Below are 25653 nucleotides of genomic sequence, written 5' to 3' on the forward strand. Positions count from 1 at the left end.
CAAGATTTAACTGAAGGACATGAACCCATGGTGAATGGGTAGAGAAGACACAGAATAAAAGGGAAATCAACATGAGAGAAGAGTGATTCTTCACGAATAGCACCGGCTAGATTTCTGCCATAGACACAGGAATTCAAATGAGAAACCAGCTTTACTCACAATGAGTCTTGGGTCTGAAGTATTGGTCTAATTTTGCTTGGCTCTATAGAACTGGAGGCTGAGAGATAACAAATTCTTTTGAGATATTTTTGATGTTTCTAACTCCAGAGAGAAACTCTATCTGACTCTGAATGTCACCTGAATGCAAGGTCTGAATCACCTGTACAGGGTGGTCATAACAGCAGAAGCCGATGGACAAGGTAAGACTTGATAAAGCCACAAAGAACAAAGATGTATGCATGCAAAGTGGCCGCCCTCCTGTAAAACTGTATGTTAGGAAGACAACAGATACCAGCATAATTCCAGAAATGTGGTATTTTTGTTCCTTAGATCCAAACCCAAACTGGCATATCTGCACGTATACAGATGTACATATACACAGAGCATCAAGAATGGGTACTGCTGACAAAGCCCCATAAAACATTTGTTGGGAAAGTAGATGAGAAACATTTGAACATGGGTGATGGGTGATGAGGGACGCCTATCACTCCCGAGGGCAGAGGCACACTTTGCAGAACGAGGTCCTCCTCTCCTGACAAGTGGAAGGTTTTCTTTGCTGCAAGTGTCTCCTTGGCTAGCATTTCAACTTCATAGATACATGTATGTCTCCCGCGAAGCAAAGGGCTGATAAAGTGACTCAGGAAGCAGTAAAAGGAAAACAAGAAAATAATGTAATATCAACAGGGAGTCAAGGCTCATCTATTGTCTAAACTCTCAACTGTTCTGGGTGGCCTAGAATCTATGCTTTGGGGCTCAGATGACTTACAAAATCTTCGTGGAGAAACCGAGGCCATTTCCTCTTTGCCTACCACGCAGGAATATCAGTGATCACCCACTGCTGTCCCCCCCGCCTCCAGGTCACCATGAAAGCCCCAACTCTTAGGGCTCATGCAGGACTCTTTGGAGGTGTCAGCAGGCAAGCTTGGGGACACTGATTCAACCAGAGGCTCACTATTAGGGCTTTCATAGACCTCCAGCCAACAAAAAGGGACCCCCTTGGGGCTTCCCCATCTTTCTCAGTGGAGAGGACCAAAGAGCTGGGTACCCTGCAAATCTCCACTCTGTTGGCAGACTCCTCCATCTCCTCCCTGAGGGCATCCGCTTTGGCACCTGCAGGTTGTAAGCTGCTGGACAAGCCCGAAGACTTGGAAGTCTGCTGCCACCTGACGGGAAAGAGGAGACAAAGAGGAAAGGTGTGAGACAGGTGGAGAAAGCCCTGGGGACACTGTGGGAAGCAGAGAAATAGCTGGTTACGAGTGTCACTCAGGGAACGACACAGCCTCTCTCCAAAGGAGAGATAATGAGAAGGTGCCCAGTACCAGACCAGGAGAAAGGGGGCTCCAATGTCCAAGTGGCAGGACTGAAGGAGGCTGAAGACAGCAGCCACTTCAGACGGAGCAAGGATTCCCCAATTTGCCATCCTCCTCCTTTTACTGTCTTTTGAACACCCAGGCCAAGTGACTTCACCACTGCTGCCTCTGAAGCACGGTCCACACCATTCCTACTAGCTTGCTGCCTATCCTGCGGGCTGCGAGTTTCGACACATTCACCTACTTGGCTGAAGCCAATCATGGGGGCTAAGTGAGAGGCCAAGTGGGTAAGATTAAACCAAATGTGGAAGCAAAAGTCTCCACTGGTAAGCACTAAGCAACCTCTGATCAACGCTGCGGCACCTCATTTGTATTTTCTTAAACATTTATCTCTCTGCAGAGAATACTGGCCTTCTGAGGGAGCCCCTTGGGAAGCACAAACATTTCTGGTTGCTAAGTCACGATCAAGGAATTACCAAAAGCAGGCCCTGAAAGAAGGTTCTAATTATGCTAAAATGCTAGTAGCTATAGCAGGGAACAGCGGGCCTCTCCCCCTGAGGCTGTAAACTCAACAGCCTATAGGGCTCAGCAAGTAGGAAAAATAAGTCAAATGGGTCATTATCTTAAAATCTGGTCCACCCAATCCTTTACTTCTTACTTGTGACAGGGACATGAGATACAAAGCTGTTCCTCAGCTCTAAGAAAAACAATCCCATAAGCAGGAGGACAAAGGCTGCCAATGCCTGGCTGCCGTCTTGGGAAGTCAGGAGGAACAGGGAGGGGATGGGGACCTGGCGGGGGTTCACTGGAGGGTGGGTGATCAGGGCTGATGGGGCCCAGGCAGGAGGGGTGTGGCCCAGAGGTGGCTGGATGTTTCAACCGACAAGCTGCGAACTGTCACGTGAGCTCATCACATGAAACGTGACAACAGATTAAATAGCAACCCTCTAAAACCATGCAGGCCAGCAGCGTACGGACCAAACCAAAGAGCCCTGCGGGCTCCATCTGGCTCTTGAACTGTCCATCCGATGTAGAGGCAAAAAGTGCAATTTCACCCTCATTTTGAGAATCAAGAATTGAATCACTAAGTGTCTTCTCTGTACAATTCTTCTTTCCTCTTGTGTTATGTGCAGGAAAAAAATCAGAGAGTGGGTTATTATAATACCAAAAAAGGGGACATTAGTTCTCTTTGCTATTAGCAAAAAGTAGCAAAATGAAGGATTCTCTGTCACTTAAAAAGCGCACCCATGTGAAAAATCACTTAAAAAAGGCTTTAGGGCATTAAGCTGGCTTGAAGCGCCAGAGATGGACACACGTGTCCTGAGAAAGATTCCTCCTCCAAGATAAGAATTCAAGGCAAATTAGAAAGGATATATTCTATTCCAAAATGTTAAAAAAAAAAAAAAAAAATCTAAGCTAACAGATAAGGATTAGTAAAAATTCCTGGGCAATTCTTTCTTATAATGGTTTGCCCTACAGAAATATTTAATTAATACCTCCCAGGCTTAGTCAAATAAAATATGAAATGTCATGGCTGTCATTTAGATCTCAGATAATTAATACACTTCCATGGTTGATTATGGTGGATTATGGAGCTACAACCACCATCCCATTCATGCTACCTGAAGGAAAATAAAACTAACCAATATATAAGTGTAAAAAATAAACCAAGTGGCCACAAACACTAAGCTGATTTTCAGGGTCTTATAGATCTGGATTAGATTTGTTTTTTAAAAAAAATCCAAATTACGTTTAATATATATATATTAAAATGAAGACATTCTTCAAAGTTATCTCTTCTTCCCTATCCCCCTTTATTCCCCTCCACCCCCAATTCTGTCCTGGTAGTTTAAAAACATACACCTATCCCCTCCATTTATAAGGAATTTTGCTTGTGATGGATAAGAAATCTACTCTGATATTACACAAGAGTGATAAAATGCCCCCCAAATGGTCCCTTTGTGGAGACTGAATAGCAAAATATCAAGGGAAACTTGGAAACATTTGTATAGGTAGCAACTAATTGGGAAAAGTGCCACTAATCATGAATTTCGACAAACAATAAACGCTGGAGAGGGTGCGGAGACAAGGGAACCCTTGCACGCTATTGGTGGGAATGTAAATTGGTGTAACCACTATGGAGAACAGTATGGAGGTTCCTTAAAACACTTAAAATAGAGCTGCCACATGACCCAGCAATCCCCCTCCCGGGCATAGATCCAGAGAACCATAGTCTGAAAGGACACATGCGCCCCAGTGTTCACGGCAGCACTATTTACAATAGCCAAGACGTGGAAGCCACCTAAATGCCCATCGACAGAGGAACGGACAAAGCAGATGTGGTACATATATATATATAATGGAATACTACTCAGCCATAAAAAAGAATGAAATAATGCCACCTGCAGCAACATGGATGGACCTAGAGATTATCCTACTAAGTGAAGTAAGTCTGACAGAGAAAGACAGATATCATGTGATGTCACTCATATGTGGAATCTAATTTTTAAAAAAGATACAAATGAACTTATTTACAAAAAGGAAACAGACTTACAGGTATCAAAAACAAATTTATGGTTACCAAAGGGGAAACATGGTGGGGAGGGACAAATCAGGAGCTTGAGATGAAAACACACACTACTATATATAAGATAGATAAGCAGCAAAGACCTGCTGTATAGCACAGGGGACTCTGCCCAATATTCTGTGATAGGGGTTTCCCCGGTGGCGCAGTGGTTGGGGGTCCGCCTGCTGATGCAGGGGACACGGGTTCGTGCCCCGGTCCGGGAGGATCCCACGTGCCGCGGAGCGGCTGGGCCCGTGAGCCACGGCCGCTGAGTCTGCGCGTCCGGAGCCTGTGCTCCGCAGCGGGAGAGGCCACAACAGTGAGAGGCCCGCGTACCGCAAAAAAAAAAAAAAAAAAAAAAAAAAATTCTGTGATAACCTATATGAAAAAAGAATCTAAAAAACAATGAATATATGTGTATGTATAACTGAATCTCTTTGTTGTACACCTGAAACTAACACAACATTGGAAATCAAGTATACGCCAATAAAATTAAAATATTTTTAAAAATCATGAATTTCGAGGAAGGATGATCTTCTCATTCAGAAGCTCTTACAAGTAAACTCAACAATTGTTCTGGTCTGTTAAGAGAAGAAATAAGGCTTCTTGTCCAAGAAGAGTTTGAAGTTTGAAGAGAAGAAAGTTCATTTCTTCCCACTAGGGTAGCTGAGGTGACCCCATCATTCTCTGGGAAAGATGCCATCAGTCTACGACTTGGGGATGGTGAAGACAGAATACAAGCTTTAGGGAAAGGTTAATGGAAAGGAAAAGGCCAGAAATAAGGGTAAGATGTTTCAGAGACCAGGAGAAGGGTATAGAAGGCAAACTCAAGATCAGTTCAGGGCGACAGGAAGTCCGGAAGAAGTTTTGGAAGGAAACAGGAAAGTTGCTTTAGTGGGACATTTATTGTTTCATCTGCCCAGTCTTCTCCGCTCCTCTGCCTTTGGCATCCTCCACTTTTTGAGGTCCAGGCTCAGAAGGGGGGTGCCACAAGGAATAGACCCTCAGGTCTGCAGACTGACCAAAGGGGGAAGTGGGGTGGCCTAGAGGTGGGGGCAGTGAGAACCCAACTGCTCCTCCAAGAGTAGCTGGTGACGTTTGCATTTCAGTAGCACAGTATCTGGTCTTACGCTCACTGCTTCATCTTGGGAAACAGTGCTCATGCTGACTCAGGGGAACGGTTAGAGGAAAAGGCAAGAAGTTGGGGTGAGCTGGCTTCGGAAACAACCAAAGTTGTCAAGGGTCTAAGTTGAAGGTTAGAAGCATGAAAATTTGGAGGGGGTAGTAGATTATTTCCTTACCAAATCCCAATCCACAAGAGAGGATGAGCTGAAGACATGAAGAAGTTTGTTAAATCATGGAACAGAGGTCCCTGATGACACTTCTCTGTGGTTTCAGAATCTACACACCACTTGGTGTCACCATGAAAAACCTCAGACAAAACTAGCTTGACCACGGCTGTCACCGGGGAGAAACTCTCTCTCCCCTAAGGGGGCTGAATGAAAATACGTAAGTGGACAAGGCAATGACAAGCTTTGATGCTAACATCCAGCCCTCTGAGCAGAAGCTCTGGGCTGGGAACGCAGGTGTTCCTTAGAGAAGCAGAGGAGAGATCTCAGAGCTAAAACCCAGGTCCTCACAGAAGGAAATGACTCTGCAAACACAGGAGCCCAGTGTCGACCGTCACCGGGACGGTGGGACAAGCGGCATACCCGCCATCATCTTGTGCGACTCTGGGGTGTGGGACTTGAACACTGTGGCCACAGGACGCATTGTACATGGTGCACGGACACTGTAGGAAGTCATACCACACCGATATGCCGGATGCAACCTTCTCTCGGTTCCTCCAAGGGCCCTAGGGGGAGGGCCTCAGATCTGGGTCAGAGTAACTTCAACCACTTTCTAATTCCTCCTCCCCTTCCCTTTCCAGCAACTGCAGACAAGCTTCAGGACCACAGCCCTCCACAGGCAACAGGACCTAAAATGTAACAGCACGGGGACTGCTGTCATCCTGTCCACTTGTACATTTACCTGAGACTTGTAGCTAAGGGCACTGCCTTTCACTTTATGGTAGCGCTGTTAAGATTTCTCTTTTGAATAGACTCATTTTGAAAAAATGTATCGACATTTCACAAGGTGTGCTGGCACGGATGTCAAAGATCATTCAGGTGGACTGAAGTTTGGGAAACACTAAGTGAATTAAAGAAACGCTGACGGATACACACTACCATATGCACGGTGGATAAACAACATGGACCTACTGTAGAGCACAGGGAACTATGTTCAGTATCTTGTAATGAACTATAATGGAAAAGGATCTGAAAAAGACAGATAGATAGTTAGATATAAATGCATAATTGAATTAGTTTGCTGTACACCCCAAACACTGTAAATCAACCATACTGCAATAAAAAAAATAATAAGAAGAAAGAAACTGTTTCTCTGCTAATCTAGCCTGATTTATTTCTGGTCTTGGGGGACTGTGCTATACTTTCTGTTAATCCAAATGCAGGATTCTGGTGCCTCAACTAGTGATAGTAGCAGCTTCCTTTTGGAAAGCTCTTGGGAAGTGCTGTGACAAACAGAATCTCATCTGACACTCCAAACAACCTCCCAGGTCGGCCCACAAATACTGCAAATGTTGCTACTGTCTGTGCACAGGTGAGGAGACTACTATTCTGGAAGGTTCAGTGACTTGACCAAGGTCGCAGGTCTAGAGAAGAGGCAACCTGGATCTTGGACCTCACCACTCACTCCTGGTTTCGGACTCGTTATCCTATAGCTCACAGCCAAAGTCCTTCCAGTCTTGTCTTTGTTTCTTTTTCTCAAGAAAGTTAAAATAAGATGCGGACATTCTTAAACTTGACCTACCGAGGACCAAACGTGGAACCAAAATGTTCCTTCCGTGTTATTATTCACGAGTCTGCACTGTTTCAACATGCACACGTACGCACACATGCCGTTGTAAGAAATAAAAAGGCATTTACACACAACCATGACTTATGACGGCCACAGTCAAAGCCACTGCAGGGCCACGGCACGCCCGATGGAATGGGAATTTCCTGGTAGATTCTGGGGAGCAGGGGAAGAACAGCACTGTCGGAACTGCACTTCTCCCATAATGGCCTCAGGGTTACAGAATGGCTGCAGAAGAGACAGTCACACCATCGACCGCAGGAAAAGGAGACCAGGTCCCCAGAATCAGAAATACTCCTCTCGTGGTAAACAGGACGACACATCACGCTACCTGCCTCTCTGATCTCTGCCCCTGCCACTCCCCACTTTGTCCCTTCCACCTCTGCCATGCTGATCTTCATTCTGTGTCCTGAATACATCAACCTCATTCCCATCGCAGGACCTTTGCACCTGCTGTTCCTGCTGTCATGGGCAGTTCTGCACCAGATCTTTGCGTGGTTGCCTCCTTCTTACGAGATCAAGTGTCATCTCCTCAGAAAAGCCTTCTCTCATTCACCCTATCTAATGCTGCAGCCCGCTTCTCCACATCTCCTGCCAAAATTACACTCTGCTCTCTTCTTGATAGGACTTATGCCTTCTGAAACAGCCTCACGTGTGTGTTCTCTTGCCTTGATCTAACTCCCAAACCAGGCTGTAGCCTCCATGAGAGCATGGTCCCAGGACCTCCAGAGCCTGACACACGGTGGGTATAAGAAACGCTCGATGAATGAAAATGCTCACACACAAAACCCTACCCCTCAAACATGATCAGAGCTCCTTCATAGAAGCAGAAATGAAAGCAAAGAAATTGCACCACACCTCGTTCGTGAAGAGTCCATGTCCAGCACCAGCTTTGCTAAATGTTTCCTCTGTTTTTGGATATTTGGAATTTCCACCTGTGGGTACACGAGAAAAAAAACACAGTTGATTTGAAGCCCAAGACAGATTCTTTTTAAAAAAATTTTTTTAAATTGTAGTTGATTTAAAATGTTTCAGGTGTACAGCAAACTGATTCAGTTATATATATATATATATATTCTTTTTCAGGTTCTTTTCCATTAATAGGTTATTACGAGATATTGAAATATAGTTCCCTGTGCTGTGCAGCAGGTCCTTCTTGGTTATCTATCTTATATATGGTAGTGTGTACCTGCTAATTCTCAACTCCTAATTTATCCCTCCCTTCCCTTTCCTCTTGGGTAACCATAAGTTTGTTTTCTATGTCTGTGACAAAAGACAGATTCTTCAAGAATTAATGATATCTTCCCAACAAGTTTGCTCGAGGTCTCCCAATCCTCATTTTCAGAGGAAATTCTTGGTCCCCTTGCCTGAGCTAAACTCTGCCCTTTCTTCACTGGAATCTGTCAGGTCCCGAGTCAACCCAGACCATCTCAGAGGCCCTGGGTCTCCCTGCTCACTTCTGTCCCCCTCTCCTGTTCTCACCCAGCCGGCAAAAACAGCTCTCTGCTTGTGTAAGGGCCAGACACGGGAAGAAAGGCAGGTAGATCTCACACACAGACCTAATTCAACACAGACAGCAGGAGGAGGAGAACTGGCCTCAGGAGGCCTGAGATGCTATGGGGAATGCAATTAGGAGATATTCCTATAGAAGTGAATTTGTTTTTTCCAAAGTAAATAATGAATAAACATCGCCACGGCTTCACTGAGTGATAAGTTCTCCCACGGTGGCGGTGTGTGGATGCTCTTTTATTTCTAAAGGTGACTTAAGTGAATATTCCAGTGTGGGGTGTTGCTTGCAGGCCCAGCAAAAGTGGGGCAGGATGTGAGAATTTAAAAGGAAAAAATGTGAGGACGGTCCAGTGTTGCACGAGGCGCTCCGTATTCACTCTTCGAGGCATAGATGAGTAGGGCACTGACTTCCAGTAGGAAGACAGACAATTGTCCCCAGGCACCTGGGTCAGCACGGAGCCCGGACGCAAGGCGAGTCTCAGCACCCAGCTCAGACCTGCCCCCCTTGAGTTCGCCTGCGGCTTCGGCTGGGACCCCAGGGCACCTTTATAAAGAGCAAGAGGGCCTCTCAGGAACGGTCTAGGCTGTACCAGGATGGCGTCTGAGAAGTCGAGGGCTGGTCCATATCAAAGCACCGTATCTAGAACGTTCTCCTTGAATACTTCTAAGCACTTCGGTAATTATTCACCCATTCATCTGGCCCAGAAATTGCACCAGGGGATGGGGAGGTGCTGGGAGTGGTCTAGAAAGGAAACCAGACACGGTCCAGGGCAAGGCTGCCTGACACGGTAGGTAGCCTTGAGCCACCCGTGGCTATGCCATTTCAAATACGAGGGAACGTGGACTTCCCTGGCAGTCCCGTGGTTAAGACTCCACACTTCCACTGCAGGGGGGTGCGGGTTCAATCCCCAGTGGGGGAACCAAGATCCCACATGCCGCTGGGCGCAGCCAAAAATAAATACATAAATAAATTCAAGGGAACACAAATTAAACAGAATTAAAAAGGTAGTTCCTTCGTTGCACTCAACACATTTCAAGAGCTCTGTAGTCACGGGCGGTTAGTGGCCACCAAACAGTGCAGACGTGGGACATCTCCATCACTACGGCACCGTGGAGGCTTGTACGGTCAATTAAAGGGTACTGGGAGGAGGTCCAGGCTTCAGGACAAATGACATCCCCCAATGATCTTCTTTCTTGATAAAATTTCACTTGGTTGAAGCTGGCAAAACTGTCACATAGGCATTAAGGCTTCTTTTTAAGAAAACAGTTTTCTTTAGTGTCCTTTAAAGTAGAAAGAGAAGGGCCCTATGTAAACAGAAACAGTGAGGGGGCCTTAGAGAGTCTCTTGGACATGGGTCCCCAGCCCTTGTGAGTAGGGGCTGCTGTTCATTTTTTTTTTAAGTTTTTAATTGAAGTCTAGTTGATTTACAGTGTTGTGTGAGTTTCTGCTGTACAGCAAAGTGATTCAGTTATACATATACATACATTCTTTACTTTTTATATTCTTTTCCAGTATGGTTTATCACAGGATACTGAATATAGTTCCCTGTGCTGTAGAGTAGGACCCTGTTGTTTACCCATGCTATATGTAATAGTTTGCATCTGCTGATCCCAAACTCCCGATCCATCCCTCCCCCTCCCCCTCGGCAACCGCAAGTCTGTTCTCTATGTCTGGGAGTCTGTTCCTGTTTTGTAGCTATGTTCATTTGTGTCCTATTTCAGATTCCACTGCTCATTTCACCGAAGACTTGAGATGGGTGGAGGGCAGGGGTGGAGATGGGGCGGAGACCCTGCTGGAGACGCGGTGATGCCGCCGGCCTCGCGGCTTCACCCATGGGGATGCCGGCAGAGGAGAGGGTGGGTGGGAGAAGGGGGCAGCCCGCAGCTCAAAGGGCTACCGGGCTGGGGAACCCCGGGCAGTCGGGTAGGAACGATCCCCGGTGAAACACTGTGCCACAGAGTGGGGTGAGGGGTAGAAACAGCCGTGAGGCCGAGGCAGAGGGACCCCAGAGCCCACCGCTCCGCCCCCCGCCCCACCCCCTCCCCGCTCACGCGGGCCCAGCCTCACTCCTGCCTCGGACCTCGGCCAGCAGGAACAGCGGCTCGATCACATCTCTCTCGACTTGCAATTCAAAATGAATCAGCTCCTGGGCCAGCTTGTCCTCTGCCTCGCCACAGAGTTTCAGCATCTTCCTGTGACAGAAGGGAATAAAAACCGTCCTGAGCACCCTGTAGAGAAAGATGTGACCCATCACCCCCCCGCCCCGGCCAGGTAAACACTCACGAGACGGTGTTAATAAAGCAGTTGACTGCTGTGCCGTCCCACTGACCAACTGGCTGCATGTGGTTTCATTTCTCACGCTGTCTACTTTCTAAAGGACGCTGAGTACCTACTGCATGCCTGGGCTACAAGGGGATTTGTGGGGAAAGTAAGAGAGACGTGGAGAGAACAGATTCACACATGCCCAATCCACAGGCCTAGAAAGAGCCAGATGCTTCTCCCTCCTGAGACCACTGGAGAAAACAGCTAAAGTCGGTGTGCCAACAAACCAACATACCTTCAAACACATACCAAAACCTCAATGTCAGTAGGCTCTAACAGAAAGAAAACTCCTTCTCCCAAGCCATGAAAACTTATTTAATATAGGGTGAGCAGACGATTTTCCAATGAAAAACTGGAATGGAAAACCATGTAAAAGTGTATTAATAATGAGCGAATTACATAAGACCTGAATGAGGAGAAAGTTATGTCACATTCCTAGATGGGAGAATACAATATTTCAAAGATGTTCATTTCCCCTGAAGGGCATACAAGCAGCCCTCCCGTTTCACGGTACCATGTTACCTGAAACTCATGTAAAAAGTTTTTACAAATTAACAAAAGTATGGAAAGAGGTAATACTATTCTAAAGTTAGAATGTACTTTTCCTGTCCATATATATATTTTAAAATTAATTAATGAATTAATTTTAATTTTTGGCTGCGTTGGGTCTTCGTTGCTGCGCGCGGGCTTTCTCTAGTTGCGGCGAGCGGGGGCTACTCTTCGTTGTAGTGCACTGGTTTCTCATTGTGGTGGCTTCTCTTGTTTCAGAGCACGGGCTCTAGGCACGCAGGCTTCAGTAGTTGTGGCACGTGGGCTCGGTAGTTGTGGCTCACAGGCTCTAGAGTGCAGGCTCAGTAGTTGTGGCGCACGGGTTTAGTTGCTCCGCGGCATGTGGGATCTTCCCGGACCAGGGCTCAATCCCGTGTCCCCTGCATTGGCAGGCGGATTCTTAACCACTGTGCTACCAGGGAAGTCCCCCTGTCCATACTTTTACACTTTTATTACATGTGTATGTGTTCACATGCAAATACATAATAACAGCCGCTTCAGCCAGCTAAACTGCTTGCTTTTTACATTCATCATTAGGTTTCATCTAATTCTGCATGTATATCAAGATGGATAAGCCCCAAACATAATGATGAATGTAAAAAGCAAGTAATAGAAGAATAGGTTCAGTGTCAAAGCATGGACGTAAATGTTTTTAACTGGGTCATTTAGGGTCCCTCATCCATGAAGTGTCTATTCGTAGTTTTTGGTGATTTTTGTATTACGATCTTTTTATTTGTAGGAGTTCTTTATATACTTACAGGTATGTGTGTGGGTGTAGAGTAGATTTAAATTCTTTTTCAGATCTGCTGCAAATGTCAATTCCCAGGTTGTGGGTTTACCTCTGTATCTTTTTTTTTTTTTTTTTTTTTTTGTGGTACGCAGTCCTCTCACTGTTGTGGCCTCTCCCGTTGCGGAGCACAGGCTCCGGACGCGCAGGCTCAGCGGCCACGGCTCACGGGCCCAGCCGCTCCGCGGCACGTGGGATCCTCCCGGACCGGGGCACGAACCCGCGTCCCCTGCATCGGCAGGCGGCCTCTCAACCACCGCGCCACCAGGGAAGCCCTATCTCTGTATCTTTTTAATGGTGTCTTTTCTCTGATTTTTCTGGTTCTTAGCTCCCTATTTCAACTGCTGCTTCTTTTTAGAATTGTTATGCATTCACCACTGACTCTCAACCATGGGAAATGAGAATTAGCTCTATTTACATTCCCCCTTCCTCCATTTATTTCTATCACTAGATATTCAGGATTGACACCACCTTTTGACTCCGTCTGATATTTGCAGCAAAGCTGGCCTGTGGACTGATGACTGGTCCTTCCTGCACATTGATTTGTTCTCTTGGGAGTTAATCACGGCCTTACTTCGGCTTGTTTAGTTTTCTGTGTACCTGACTGCACCCCAAATCCTCTGCCACTCCCCTTATTTGTCTCCTAAGCTACTGAACCACCCCTATGTGAATTCGTATTTCAGCTCCTTGAATCAGTCTCTCCCAGACCCGTGTCCACCTGCACTGAGCTTTCCTTCTCTCTCCAGGCACGGCGGTCTTCCTGAAATCTCCCTTCACCATTTGCTGGATTTTCTCTCTCTCTCCCTGTCCTGGGCTGGAGATCCTGTTTCCTACTCCCCGACCCCTTCCTGTCTCGGTCACTGCCTCACTGTGGACCCACCATGCTTCGGCTTTCTGAGAAGGTGTGTGGGAAGTCCATTTTTTGAGACCCTGCGTGTCACAACTTCTCTTTACCTTCAGGTTGAATGAAAGTTAGACAGGAGACTATATGCTACGCTTCATATTCCCCCAGAATTTTGAAGGCATTGTTCAATAATCTTCTAGCTTTGGGCTTCCCAGATGGCTCAGGGGTTGAGAACCCACCTGCCAATGCAGGGGACATGGGTTCGATCCCTGGTCCGGCAAGATCCCACCTGCTGTGGAGCAACTAAGCCCGTGCGCCACAACTACTGGAGCCTGCGCGTCTAGAGCCCATGCTCCGCAACAAGAGAAGCCACCGCAATGAGAAGCCCGCGCACCGCAAGGAAGAGTAGCCCGCGCTCGCCACAACTAGAGAAAGCCTGTGAGCAGCAACGAAGACCCAACACAGCCAATCAATCAATCAATCAATTTATTTAAAAAATAATAATAATCTTCTGGCTTCCACTATTGCTTTTGGTAAGGCCAGAAGAATTCAGATTCCTGACCCCTCATATATGACAATGTTTTCTCGAGCAGGTGTAGAATCTTCAATTTGTCACTAGTACTCACTACTGGTGAGTCCTGGCATAGGTTTAATTTTTCCTATTGTATTAGGAGATCGGTGGGCCCTTTCAATATAGAAACTCACATCCTTCACTTCTGGAAAAAATCTTTGGATTATTTTTTACACTATAATTATGATTTCTTCCTCTCCTCTTCTTGCAGTTCCTGTTATTCAGGCCTAAGACTTCCTGGGTTGGCCCTCTATTCTTCTAACTTCTCTATTTTCCATGTTCTTGTCTTTTGCTCTCTTTTCTGGATGATTTCAACTTTATCTTCCAAACCTTCTACTGAGAAGGTCATATTTTTCACTTCTATGAGTTTGCTTTTGATCGCTGAATATTTCTTTCTTGTATTTCTTAATTAACGTCCTGTTTTTTATTTCACGGACACATCATCTTCTCGTATCTCTCGAAAATCTAAGTACCTTACCGACTATGCCCGGTGCCCCCAGTCGCAGGATGCTGTGTTTTACCCGCCCCAGAGATAAAGCTCCAGACTTTTGCTGGGCTTGGGGGCAAGGGGCTGAGGGTCTCCCAGCGGTGTGGATAAGAGCTGGGTCTGAGTGATCCAAACAGCACCTGACTAGCTTTCAACCCCCATTTGTAATTTTCGTCACCCCCCCCCCCCCACGAACGACCCACTGTTCCTGAGATCCCTGGGGCTGCCAATTCCTCCGCCTGGTCAGCATTTCATGGTATAAACATCTCAGCTCTCTGCACACCCTACTTCTGGCTTGGGAGTCAGCTTTCTGAGACTTGCTAAGTCAGGTCCCAGTCAATCATATGCTTTACAGCTCACAAAACCCTCTTGTCTTCTCTCCTGTTTTTTCCTGCCTTTGTGGGTTTATGTCTTTTCAGAAAAAAACAAAAAAAACTGGATTATAGTCCGTTTTGGAAGGGAACAAAAATTAGATGTGTGTGTTCACTCTGGCATCTCTACCTGGTGTCCTCCATCCTTTACTTTCAACCTTGCTGTGTCACTACGTTTCAGGCAAGTCTCGCAGAAAGAACACGGTGATACAGCGGGATGCCACGTTCACCCACCTGAGGGTCTGTATATTATAAACAGTCGACTTTATTCCATTTGCTCTGTAAGATTTACAGGTATAGAGGCAGTAATTGCTATGACCGTCATTTTTCTGTTTTCTATTTGTTACGCTTTTCTTTGCTGACCTTTTTTTCTCTTTTAGTCCGTTCTGTGGGCTTTTTTTTTCTGTTTTGTTTATTCCTCTCTCCATCCTCCACCTAATTTTGAAGTTACACGTTCTATTGCTTTTCTTCTTGTGGTCGTTCTTACCTTTCTAACACTTCACTTTAAATTTAAATGTAATATCTTTATCCTCCTTTTATACAAGAGCTTGAAACACTGATGCCCTTTCCAAAGCTCCCTATTATTATTTTCCAGTATTTTAGTTTTTCTTTGCTTTAACTGCCCCCCGCCCCCTAGATTATTATTATATTGCTATTTCTTAATTCAGTGTTTATTTATACTTCTTTACACTGAAGGGTAGCAGGATACACCTCCCGGAAGTATGCCACTCTGGCATAAGGATTAGTTTGAACTGAAGGCAATGGAGAAGAAGCAGACGCAAAAAAAGCTCTCCACCCTTCCCCCTATTTGCCTAAAAGCAGGACATGAATTTGTAAAGGTGTTCCCCCTCCCCTCTCTACCAGGAAAGATAGATGTTAATCACCAGAGATAATTCTACACCCTTATCAGCCCAGAGACGGCACCAGTGGACTCTACATTACAAACCTTACCAACTAACCCTTATCTTCTACTAGTCTCTCATACACTTACCTTCCTACAATTCGTTGCCATAGAAACTAACAATTTTTTTTTCCTCTGTCTTGTTTGTCACTTCTCTAAAAATCACTGTTCTTTGGTTTAAAATGCTATATAAGCCCAAGTTCCAACCACCCCTTTGAGTTACTCATCACCGAGTTCTGCCATGTGTATGCACTGCACGTTAATCAAATGTGTATGCTATTCTCTTATTAATCTGTCTTTTGTCAATTTAATTTGCAGGGCCCTGTGAAGGAACCTAAGATGGGAAGAGAGAAAAAGTCCCTTACACCATATTCACTTTTTTTTTTTTTTTTTTTTTACAGCCACACTGCACAGCTTGCGGGATCTTAGTTCCCCCACCAGGGACTGAACCCGGGCCCTCAGAGTAAAAGCGCTGACTCCTAACCAATGGACCGCCAGGGAATTCCCACACTACTTTTTTTTTTCACACTTTTTTTTTTAAGATTTTTTTTTTTTTTTTTTTTAATGTGGACCATGTTTAAAGTCTTTATTGAATCTGTTACAATATTGCTTCTGTTTTATGTTTTGGTCTCTTGGCCGTGAGGCATGTGGGATCTTAGCTCCCTGACCAGGGATCGAACCCACGCCCCCTGCACTGGAAGGTGGAGTCTTAACCACTGGACCACCAGGGAAGTCCTACTACTTTTTTTTTTTTTTTTAATGCTATCATGTTACCTGCATTTCATTCTTTTCTTCTGGACATAATCTACTCACACATCCTTAACTAGTTTTTCAGTGAGAACATGCAAGTAGTAACTTCTCTAAATCTGTGCCTGAAAATATGTTTATTTTCCCCTTATTCCTGAATAAAGATTTAGTCTATCACTGAACCTAGATATCTTATATTTTCACTCACTACTTGAAGATACTCCTCCATTATTTTCCGGCATTTACTGTGGCTCCTGAATAGTCTGTTATCAGTCTAATTGCTGTTTTATACACAATTATCTCTTTCTCTGGTTGACTTTAAATTTCTTTTTTATTAATAGTGTGTAGTTTTATGACGATGTGTCCAGGGATGGATTTCTTTTGGTTGATCTCAATCAGGACTTTTGGTGCTTCTTAAATCTAAAGACTCATGTTTGTATTCAAATCTAGAAAAGGAAAATTCAACCATAAACTTCCCCTTCTATTTTCTTCTTCAGGAGCGACTGCTACACATAATGCTGGATCTTTACATCCTGCCACCTGAGCCTCTCCATTTAATGCTGCCTGTATCCTTACCTCTTGTACTTTATTCTGTAAATTCGAAACTCCAGATCTCTTTAAGTTCACCAGTTTCCCTATCTGTGTGCAACTTCCGGTTTCTCTCAAGTCAGTTTTTAAATTATAATATATATAATTTGAATTCTTACAAGTTCTATTTGGTTTTTCTTTGATTCTGCCTCTTCTTTTTTCACCCCATTGGGTTTTGTCTTTATTAAATTTTTAAATTTCATTTTAAACATAATTACTGTCCATTTCCTTTCAGGTTGTCCATTATTTTTAGTTTTTAGCATCTGACTCTCCCACCGACTATGCCTGCTGACCATCTCTCATGATGATTCTATATTTAGTTTCTTTTTATTGTGAGCTCGAAATCAGCAAGCGTTGTTCTTCTGGGAATCCTATAAGTTCTGACATCTGACGCGAGAGATTTCATATTTGCTTCTGCTGGAGCCCAAGGGATTTCAAGTGTCCTTCAACAGCCTTCCCCGCCCCCCACCGGCATGCGGGATGCAGGATCTCAGTTCCCCTACCGGGGAAGGAACCCGTGTCCCCTGCGGTGGAAGTGCAGAGTCCTGACCACTGGACCACCGGGGAAGTCCCAACAGTTTCATGTTAATTTCTCCCCGCGGGAGCTGCCGCCTGCACAGACACTGTGACTCCTGGACCTGGAGGCTCAATTGATCACTGGCGACCTTTCCTTCTTCCCCGTCCAGTCTCCAGCCAGACCACAGGTGTCCTCACTATCTCCGTGAGGCCCGTTAGTCCCCTTGTAAGGATGGGGACTCGCCTAGATTTAGCACCAGCCCATACATGGAACTGCCTTACCCAAGAAGCGTGTCCTCTCCCAGGACAGCTGATCCTTCTGCTAGACACTGAGCCAGCGTGGCCAAAGGCAACTTTTTCTGAAAAGGAAGAAAACGTGGTAATGTAAACTACTTCAACAGTCACCCACTGACACTAAAATAGCAAGAAGTCAAATACCTGCCTAGATATTACATTAGCTAAGAAACAAAACTGACTTTAAAATATGAATAAAACCTAAAAATTCAGAGGATACAATGGTGGGTTAGCCTCAGAGATGTCAAAATTCAGAAAATTAAAACGATTAAATTTGCTAAGTTGGAAAATAAGGCTAAGGTCTACATGCTGCATTTTTAATTTAATTTAATTTAATTTTAATTTTGCTTCATTTCATTTCATTTTTTTGGCTGTGCTGTGCAGCTTGCGGGAATTTAGTTCCCCAGCCAGGGATTGAACCTGGACCATGGCAGTGAAAGCGTGAAGTCCTAACCAGTGGACTGTCAGGGAATTCCCTACATGCTGCATTTTAAAATAAAGTAGAATAGCAGCAGGCAAAAAAGAGAAGATTTCAAACTTATGCTAAAGATTTGAGCCATGCCTTAATTTCTAAAAATCATCTCTCTCAAGAAGTATATTAGCCCCATTCTATAAATAAGGCAGCTTATGGTCAAGGGAGAGAAAAATGTTCACAAAGAATTACAATGCAAACAAAATGATCATCAAAACAAGGCATACTCCAAAGAAGATATAAAATGGCCAATAAGCACATGAAAATATGCTTAACATCATTAGTCATTAAGGAAACCCAAATCAAAGCTGCAATGAGATACCACCTCACACCCACTAGGATGGCTATCATAATATTAATAATATATCTTTTTAATACAAAAAATCAATATTGGTGAGCATGTGGAGATATTGGAACCTTCATGCTTTGCCAGCAGTGATGTAAAATGGTCCAGCACTGCAGAAAAGTTTGGCAGCATTTCAAGAAGTTAAACAAATTACCATATGGCCCAGCGATTCCACTCTTGGGTATGTACTCAAAATAATTGGAAACAGATGGCTGAACAAAAACATGTGCATGGTGCCAAGAGCAGCGTAATTCACAATAGCCAAAAGGCGGAAACAGCAAGAACGTCCATCAACAGATGAGTGAATAAAAACACAACGTGGTCTATCCAGGCAACGGAATATTATGCAGCCGTAAAAAGGGAATGAACTCCTGACACAGATTACAACATGGGTGAACCTCGAAGGCATCACAGTAAGTGAGATAAGCCAGGCACAAATGGGCACATAAAGTACAGTTCTATTTATATAAGATATCCAGAATAAACAAATCCATAGGGACAGAAGGTAGGTTCCTGGTTGCCAAGAGCTGGGGGGAGGGGGGAAGGGGAATGACTGATTGCTCGATATTGTGACTGTACCAAACGTCACTGAATTGCACTCTTTAAAATAGCTAAAGCGGTAAGCTTTATGTTATGCGGGAAGAGAGGGAGGGCGGGCTCTTAAGTGTCAACAAAGCCCTCTCTTTCCTGAGCTGAAACCACCCAGCACACATGGAGAACAACCAGGTAAGAACAGCTAGGTATCTGGGACTTCCCTGTCGGTCCAGTGGTTAAGACTCCACGCTTCTACTCCAGGGGACACGGGTTCGAGCCCTGGTCCCACATGCTGCACAGCGGGGCCAAAAAATTTTTTAAAAAGAGCAGCTAGCTACATCCTCGGGTCTTCCAGTTCACGCTGCCCCCACAGACAGCTCTTCAAACAGAAAGTGATGGAGCCCCTCCCAGCCCAGAATCTCCTGTCTTAGCACCCAGAGACCCTCGGCTGTAACTCGCTTACTCCACAGCATGAGTGGGGTGCCTACCTGGGTACCCCACCCATGGTGACCGAGACCAGACACTGTTCTCCTGGAACTTACATCCCAGGGCAGGGAGACAGACACTTTGAAGGAGACCCTTTCGAGAGCTGGAAGTGCCATGGGAACAGCAGAGAGCAGGATGACGGGTGGCTGTGGGGAGGGGGCGGTGAGGAGAAAAGACTGCCCCCACCCCCCGAGGGGGGAACATTTAAGAAGCAACCTGAAGGGAGAGGAAGTCAGCCATGCCTCCAGATGACCTGGCAAAGAACATTCCGGGCAGAGGAACTGCAGGTGCAAAGGCCCGGAGGTGGGCTACCTAGCCAGCTCAGCCGGCTCAGCCTCCCCAGCCGACCAGCGCGGCTGGAGCAGAGTGTGTGACGGGGGAGAGGTTGGGGGAGAGGTTGGGGGAGGGGGCGGAGGCGGGAGGGGGCGGGGCCTCGTCAGGCAGAGGCAGGCACTGGGGTTTCATTCTAGGGGCACTTGGGGACCACTGAGGGCTTGTTTAAGAACAACATGATCGGATTAAAACACCTCAATCCTGAGACAGGCAACTGGATGACTTGAGAGCGGTGCCAAGCTGGAGGTGGAGCTCTAGGAATCTGGTCTGAACATTCCCAGGAGGCCCATGGGCTCTAGGTGTCTCCGGGGAAGGTCACAGGAGGTAGACCAACACTCAAGAGTGGCATGGGAGTTCCTAGGGTTCCTGGGGTTAGTCCAGGTGGAGGGGGAGCCCAGGACACCAGGTGACCTCAACGGGTCTAAGATATAACCCCCCTCCCCGCCCTTAGACACGTCCACTTCACAGAGGTCAGATCCCTTTCACTCGAGGAATAATCTTGCTACCCCATCGTTCCACACAAAATGGGACATTGTTCTTGGTGAAAACGAGACCAGGCAACTAAGTACTAATACATCCAAACTTAAACACTGCTTTCTAGTTCTCCTACAAAGCTATTAGGTCCGGGTTTCCAGAGACTCAATTAAAGGCAGAAGAACAGTATCTTCGGAGAGCGTGTGCTCCCATCCTCACCTTTCAAAAAAAAAGGTACTCAAAGCATATTTTAGAAAAATGTATAAAATGGTTAAAAAAGAAAAGGAGTTGTGCAGGTATAACATTTGTTACGCCCAGAGAAAAAGGATGGATTAAGGTATTAGAGTTCGTGACCGGGGGTAATTTTTTGTCCCCCCGGGACGTTTGGCAAAGTCTGGAGATGTATGTGATTGTCACGATGTGGCGAACATCCCTGGTATCTAGTGGGTAGAGGCCAGGGGGGCTGCTACGCATCCTACAGTGCATGAGAAAGCCCCCTGAAACAAAGAATTATCCAGTCCAAAACATCAAGAGTGCTGAGGTTTGGGTTTAAAGAAAGCTGTTCAATCTGCAGTTCCTAAAATACCTGAATAACCAATCACTGAAAACGCCCCCCCCCACCCCGGGAATGTCTGATAGTACAGCCACACGAGACCGTTTCGTTTATGCTGAGGACCCAGAGACCCATGACCCACCTGCCTTTCGGGCAGGACTGAAGCCTTTCTGAGTCCTTCTTCAGAATTTGACAAGGAAGCAAGGCAAGGGAGGATCTTGCCTACAGCAGATGACAGGCAAATTCTAATGGCCTGGAAGTTGACATCCTTTGGAGAAATATATCTACCAGCCAGTGGAGTCTTTCCAAACGAAAGAGATCAGCCCCACGAGTCCTGTCAGTGAGTGGAGCAGAAAACCATGCTTGGGTTGCCTATCAGGCTGAAGGTCAAGAACAAGAACAGCACTGAGGACCACGAAGCCATCGGTCTTGGAGGCAGGTGGCGAGGGGACAGCCAGGCGTCTGGTTTCCAGATTCACACAGGAAAAACCAGCTGGAAATGGTATGACTGGAGGGGCCCTTCTCCTAAGCAGGGGGCCAACTTTATCTTCTAGTCATTTCCAGCCACTCAACATCCCCACTGATGATTTTGAGATGCTTTTAGGTGGAAAAGAGAGCCACTCTAAGTGACGAAGGACCACAGAACGAGAAACTTATTCCTGTTTCAACTGCACGTTAATTCCTAAGATTTTAACATGGAGAATAAGCTTTCTCTCTTTCTCTATCTCAAATGAATTCATTTTTGAAAAGCGAATGGTACAAAACTCTCAAGAGGTGCTGGAGGGTTTACAGCAGAAAGTCTTCTCCCATCCTTAACCCTCAGCCACTGGGTTCCCCTCTCCAGAAATCGTATCCTTCCATAAATAGTCTAAGGAGATCCAATTGTATATGTGAGTGTGTGTCCATTTTTTAAAAAAATATTTATTTATTTATTTGGCTGCGCTGGGTCTTATTTGCAGCACACGGGATCTTCAGTTGCGGCATGTGGGATCTCGTTCCCCGACCAGGGATGGAACCTGAGCCCTCTGCATTGGGAGCTCGGAGTTTTAACCACCGGACCACCAGGGAAGCCCCATGTGTCCATTTTTGATGGACACATTTTCCCTCACAACTGTTAACACATGATATAACCCCCTCTACACTTTGCTTTCCTTTTCATGCAGAGGTATCATTCACGTAATTTCCTATCAAGACATAGAGAGCTGCCTCATCCTTTCCTTTTTTTAAATGGCTACACAGATCATTGAATGAAGATGACAACATCCTGTAGTGATGGTGTAAGGGGATAGGCCACAAGCTAGGGCCTGTGCTTGTGGCCCAGGTGAGGCTCCTAAGAAAGCATTCACTGCAGGGGAGACAGAGGGTGATGTGAGCACTTCGATTCCAAGGGCACAGGTGTTAATGGGGTAACACCTCAATTAGTGGTGAGTCTTTGCTTGTGTAGATGCTTTAAGAGTCAAGAAATTAAGAAAAGGAAAAGAAAAGAAAAAAAAGAAAGAATCAAGCGATTAGAAAGAAGCTCTACCAAAAGAAAAACAGGAATGAAGAAGTGGATTAAGGTGACATACTTTCATGTCAAAAGGGATAGTGGGGGCTTCCCTGGTGGCGTAGTGGTTGGGAGTCCGCCTGCCGATGCAGGGGACGTGGGTTCGTGCCCCGGTCCAGGAAGATCCCACGTGCCGCGGAGCGGCTGGGCCCGTGAGCCGTGGCCGCTGAGCCTGCGTGTCCGGAGCCTGTGCTCCGCAACGGGAGAGGCCACGACAGTGAGAGGCCCGCGTACCAAAAAAAAAAAAAAAAAAAAAAAAAAATCAACAACTTTCCTATATGTCAGCAATATCGTTAGAAAATAAAATGAGTTAGGAGGGCTTCCCTGGTGGCGCAGTGGTTGAGGGTCCACCCGCCGACGCAGGGGACGCGGGTTCGTGCCCCGGTCCGGGAAGATCCCACGTGCCGCGGGGCGGCTGGGCCCGTGAGCCGTGGCCGCTGCGCCTGCGCGTCCGGAGCCTGTGCTCCGCAACGGGAGAGGCCGCAGCAGTGAGAGTCCCGCGTACCGGAAAAAAAATAAAGGGGGGAGGGGATAGTGAAAATCTATAATCAAAGGCGGGCGAATAGAAGAAGTTAATGGACTGCAACTCACTACAGACTACAAATTATTTCTATTTCTAAAGAAATGCTCTGAGACAAAGGAAAAGCTGAGGGCTCGGCGGACGCAGGGTACTGTGCTGATTTATTTAACCTAATGCTACCCGCGACTGCGATATTATCTGCTCTCTCCTCCACACTCTGCTAAACCCCCACTTGACGTAGAAGGATACTGAATCTCTGAAGGATTCAATTGCCCACACGTCCAGAAAAGCTGCCAAGATGTGCTTCTCTTGCAGACGAGGGTCTAGGCTGAGAGAATCACCCACTATTCCAGGGACCATTAGCGCCCAGGTAAAGAGACCTTCCTTATTAGCAAGCTTCACCCGGACCAGTGGTTTTCCGGGTCAAAGAGAAGCTATTAAAATACACTTTTCCCTGATTCTAGTGTGCCGAGAGATCCTTAAGAGTTGAGGGGAGGGGAGACAGAACGTTCCAGGGTTTGGAAGTAGTCGATCTGACTTGTCTGAGATGAGTGTTCTCTCTAAAATTATCTTAGGCATCAGCAGCAGTTTGTAGGATGACTCAGAGACAAAAAGTCTTATTCTAATATCCACTGTGTTTCCTAAACATACACACACGCACACACGCCCCTCCATCTCCGAAAACTGCTGTCTACTGTCCGCTAATCCAGGCAGACTTGCTCCACGGGGCTCAGCAGTTGTCAGTGGTGATTTTGGACTAACGCCCGGGCCCTAATAACAGCAGCAGTTTCTATTTCTTTACTATGTATTCATGTCAAGCACTGTGCTAGGCATTTACATGCATTACCTCACTAACCCTCAAACCCTACTGGGTAGGAATTCATTGTTATTACTATTTTCCAAGGGAAGAAACCAAAGCATATAGAGGTAACTGACTTGCCCACTGTCAGGCAAAATTAGGAAGCAGCAGAGCTGGGCTTCCACCTTGCAGAGTCAGACCCCAGCACTCAGACTCAGAGCCATCAGGCTGAATTGCTTCTGTAAAGAATAGGAACGAGTCAAACTGGCACGGTGTACTAGGCAGGTTCTGTGCCTAAAATAGGCGTGGGCCATCCAGTCGTGACACGTCTATTTTTAGCGCTGCCTACGTGTGGCAGGTCCCGTTCTAGGCATTGAGAACGCAGCCGTGACGGGAAGACGAGATCCCTGCTCCTGCGTAGCTCACATGTTGGTGGCGGGGGACAGACACAGGAACAAATGAACGAGCAGGATGATTTCAGAGGACAACACGTGCTATGAAGAACATGAAATAGGGGGACGTGACTGGGGGAGGGAGGGGGCACACACATCAGGTGGTAAGGGAAGCTGCATCGCGACGGTGACATCTGAACTGAGGATCAAACAGTAAGAAGTTGCTGGTGGGACTATTCACAACAGCGAAGACATGGAAACAACCTAAGTGTCCATCCACAGACGCATGGATAAAGAAGGTCTGGTGTGTACACGTACACACACACACACACACACACACACACACACACACACACACTGGAATACTACGCAGCCATAAAAAAGAAGGAAATCACGCCATTCCCAGCAACACGGATGGACCTAGAGATTGTCATACTAAGTGAAGTAAGTCAGACAGAGAAAGACAAATACCATATGATACCACTTATATGTGGAATCCAAAATATGACACAAATGAACTTATCTATGAAACAGAAACAGACTCATACAGAGAACAGACTTGTGGTTGCCAAGGGGGAGGGATGGAGTGGGAGTTTGGGGTCAGCAGATACAAACTATTATATACAGGATGGATAGACGACAAGGTCCTAAGGTAGAGCACAGGGAGCTATATTCAATATCCTGGGATAAACCATAATGGAAAAGAATATGAAGAAGAATATATATACGTGTATAACTAAATCACTCTGCTGTACAGCAGAAATCAATACATCATAAGTCAACTATACTTGAATAAAATTAAAATAAAATAAAAGGAAGTTGCTGGCCTGAAATGCTGCGTAACAACGTTCCACGTGGAGGGTAGATCCCCCATGAAGGCTCCGCGTGGATATGAACAAGGCAAGCTCAATCACAGGTCAGTGCGGTTGGAGGATGATGCTGGGGACAGAGGCGGACGGTGGGCGGGGCCGAGAGCCGAGTTCAGAGAGGCAGGCGGAAGATATACCATTTTAGGGACCAAGGGCCAAGCTAAGAAGCTGGGATTTTGTGCTACCCTGGGAACCCTTTGGTGGGACTGAAGCACCTGATTTCATGTTAAACACTCACTCAGGCAGCTGTAGAGACCAGATGATGAAGGGGCTGGGGGGGTCGGGGTGGAGAGCAGAGCCCCCGATGGGAACACTGCTGTGTTCAGGCAACAGATGACTGTTGCGTGTGGGCCGGGCCGATGAACGTCAAAGCAGATGGAGATCCTTTGGAGGACTTACTGAAATGCACGTGGGGAAAGAATGAAAAGTAAGGATGAAGGATGATGCCTGGGGTGTAGATCTCAGCAAGTGGGTGGATTAACAGTACCATCCCTTCTCTGCTAGGTCCTCCTCCTGTTAGAGCTTCAAATGCTGTAGTTCCTGGGGGGGTCTTGATTCAAGGCCCCTTGTCTTCTCACCTGTATTTTCTCCCTGGGTGATCTATCTCATCAACTCCCATGGATTCACCAAATCCTCAAGCCAGGGACCTGGAAACCCCTCTCCCTTCCTCATACCTCCACATCCATTCAATTGCCCAGTTCTGGTACCCTACGTCCAACATGCATCACATCTCCGACCTCTCTCCATCTTCAATGACCCCATCGCGTCCCACCTTGACTGCGCCCCTACCTGCCTAACTGGTTCCTGACTTCCACCAGAGCCCCACCCCATTTACCCATTCATCACACAACCACCAACAAATCTCATCATGCTACTTCTGATTAACACACT

At 46.2% G+C, this 25653-nt stretch overlaps 1 protein-coding gene across 3 annotated transcripts in view; it reads right to left on the reverse strand.

The window, feature by feature from the left end:
* ARHGAP44 (Rho GTPase activating protein 44) overlaps positions 1-25653 on the reverse strand; it is a 142322-nt gene that overhangs the window by 45044 nt on the left and 71625 nt on the right. For all 3 annotated transcript variants that reach the window (XM_067021849.1, XM_059048525.2, XM_067021850.1), the window contains exons 4-7: positions 17427-17503; positions 10542-10653; positions 7810-7886; positions 1205-1322 (exon numbers count right to left, since the gene is read on the reverse strand). In XM_067021849.1, coding sequence (XP_066877950.1) covers positions 1205-1322; positions 7810-7886; positions 10542-10653; positions 17427-17503 — 384 coding nt within the window. The remainder of the gene's footprint in view (positions 1-1204; positions 1323-7809; positions 7887-10541; positions 10654-17426; positions 17504-25653) is intronic.

This window comes from Kogia breviceps, chromosome 19 (assembly GCF_026419965.1).
Source record: "Kogia breviceps isolate mKogBre1 chromosome 19, mKogBre1 haplotype 1, whole genome shotgun sequence".
NCBI lineage: Eukaryota > Metazoa > Chordata > Mammalia > Artiodactyla > Physeteridae > Kogia > Kogia breviceps.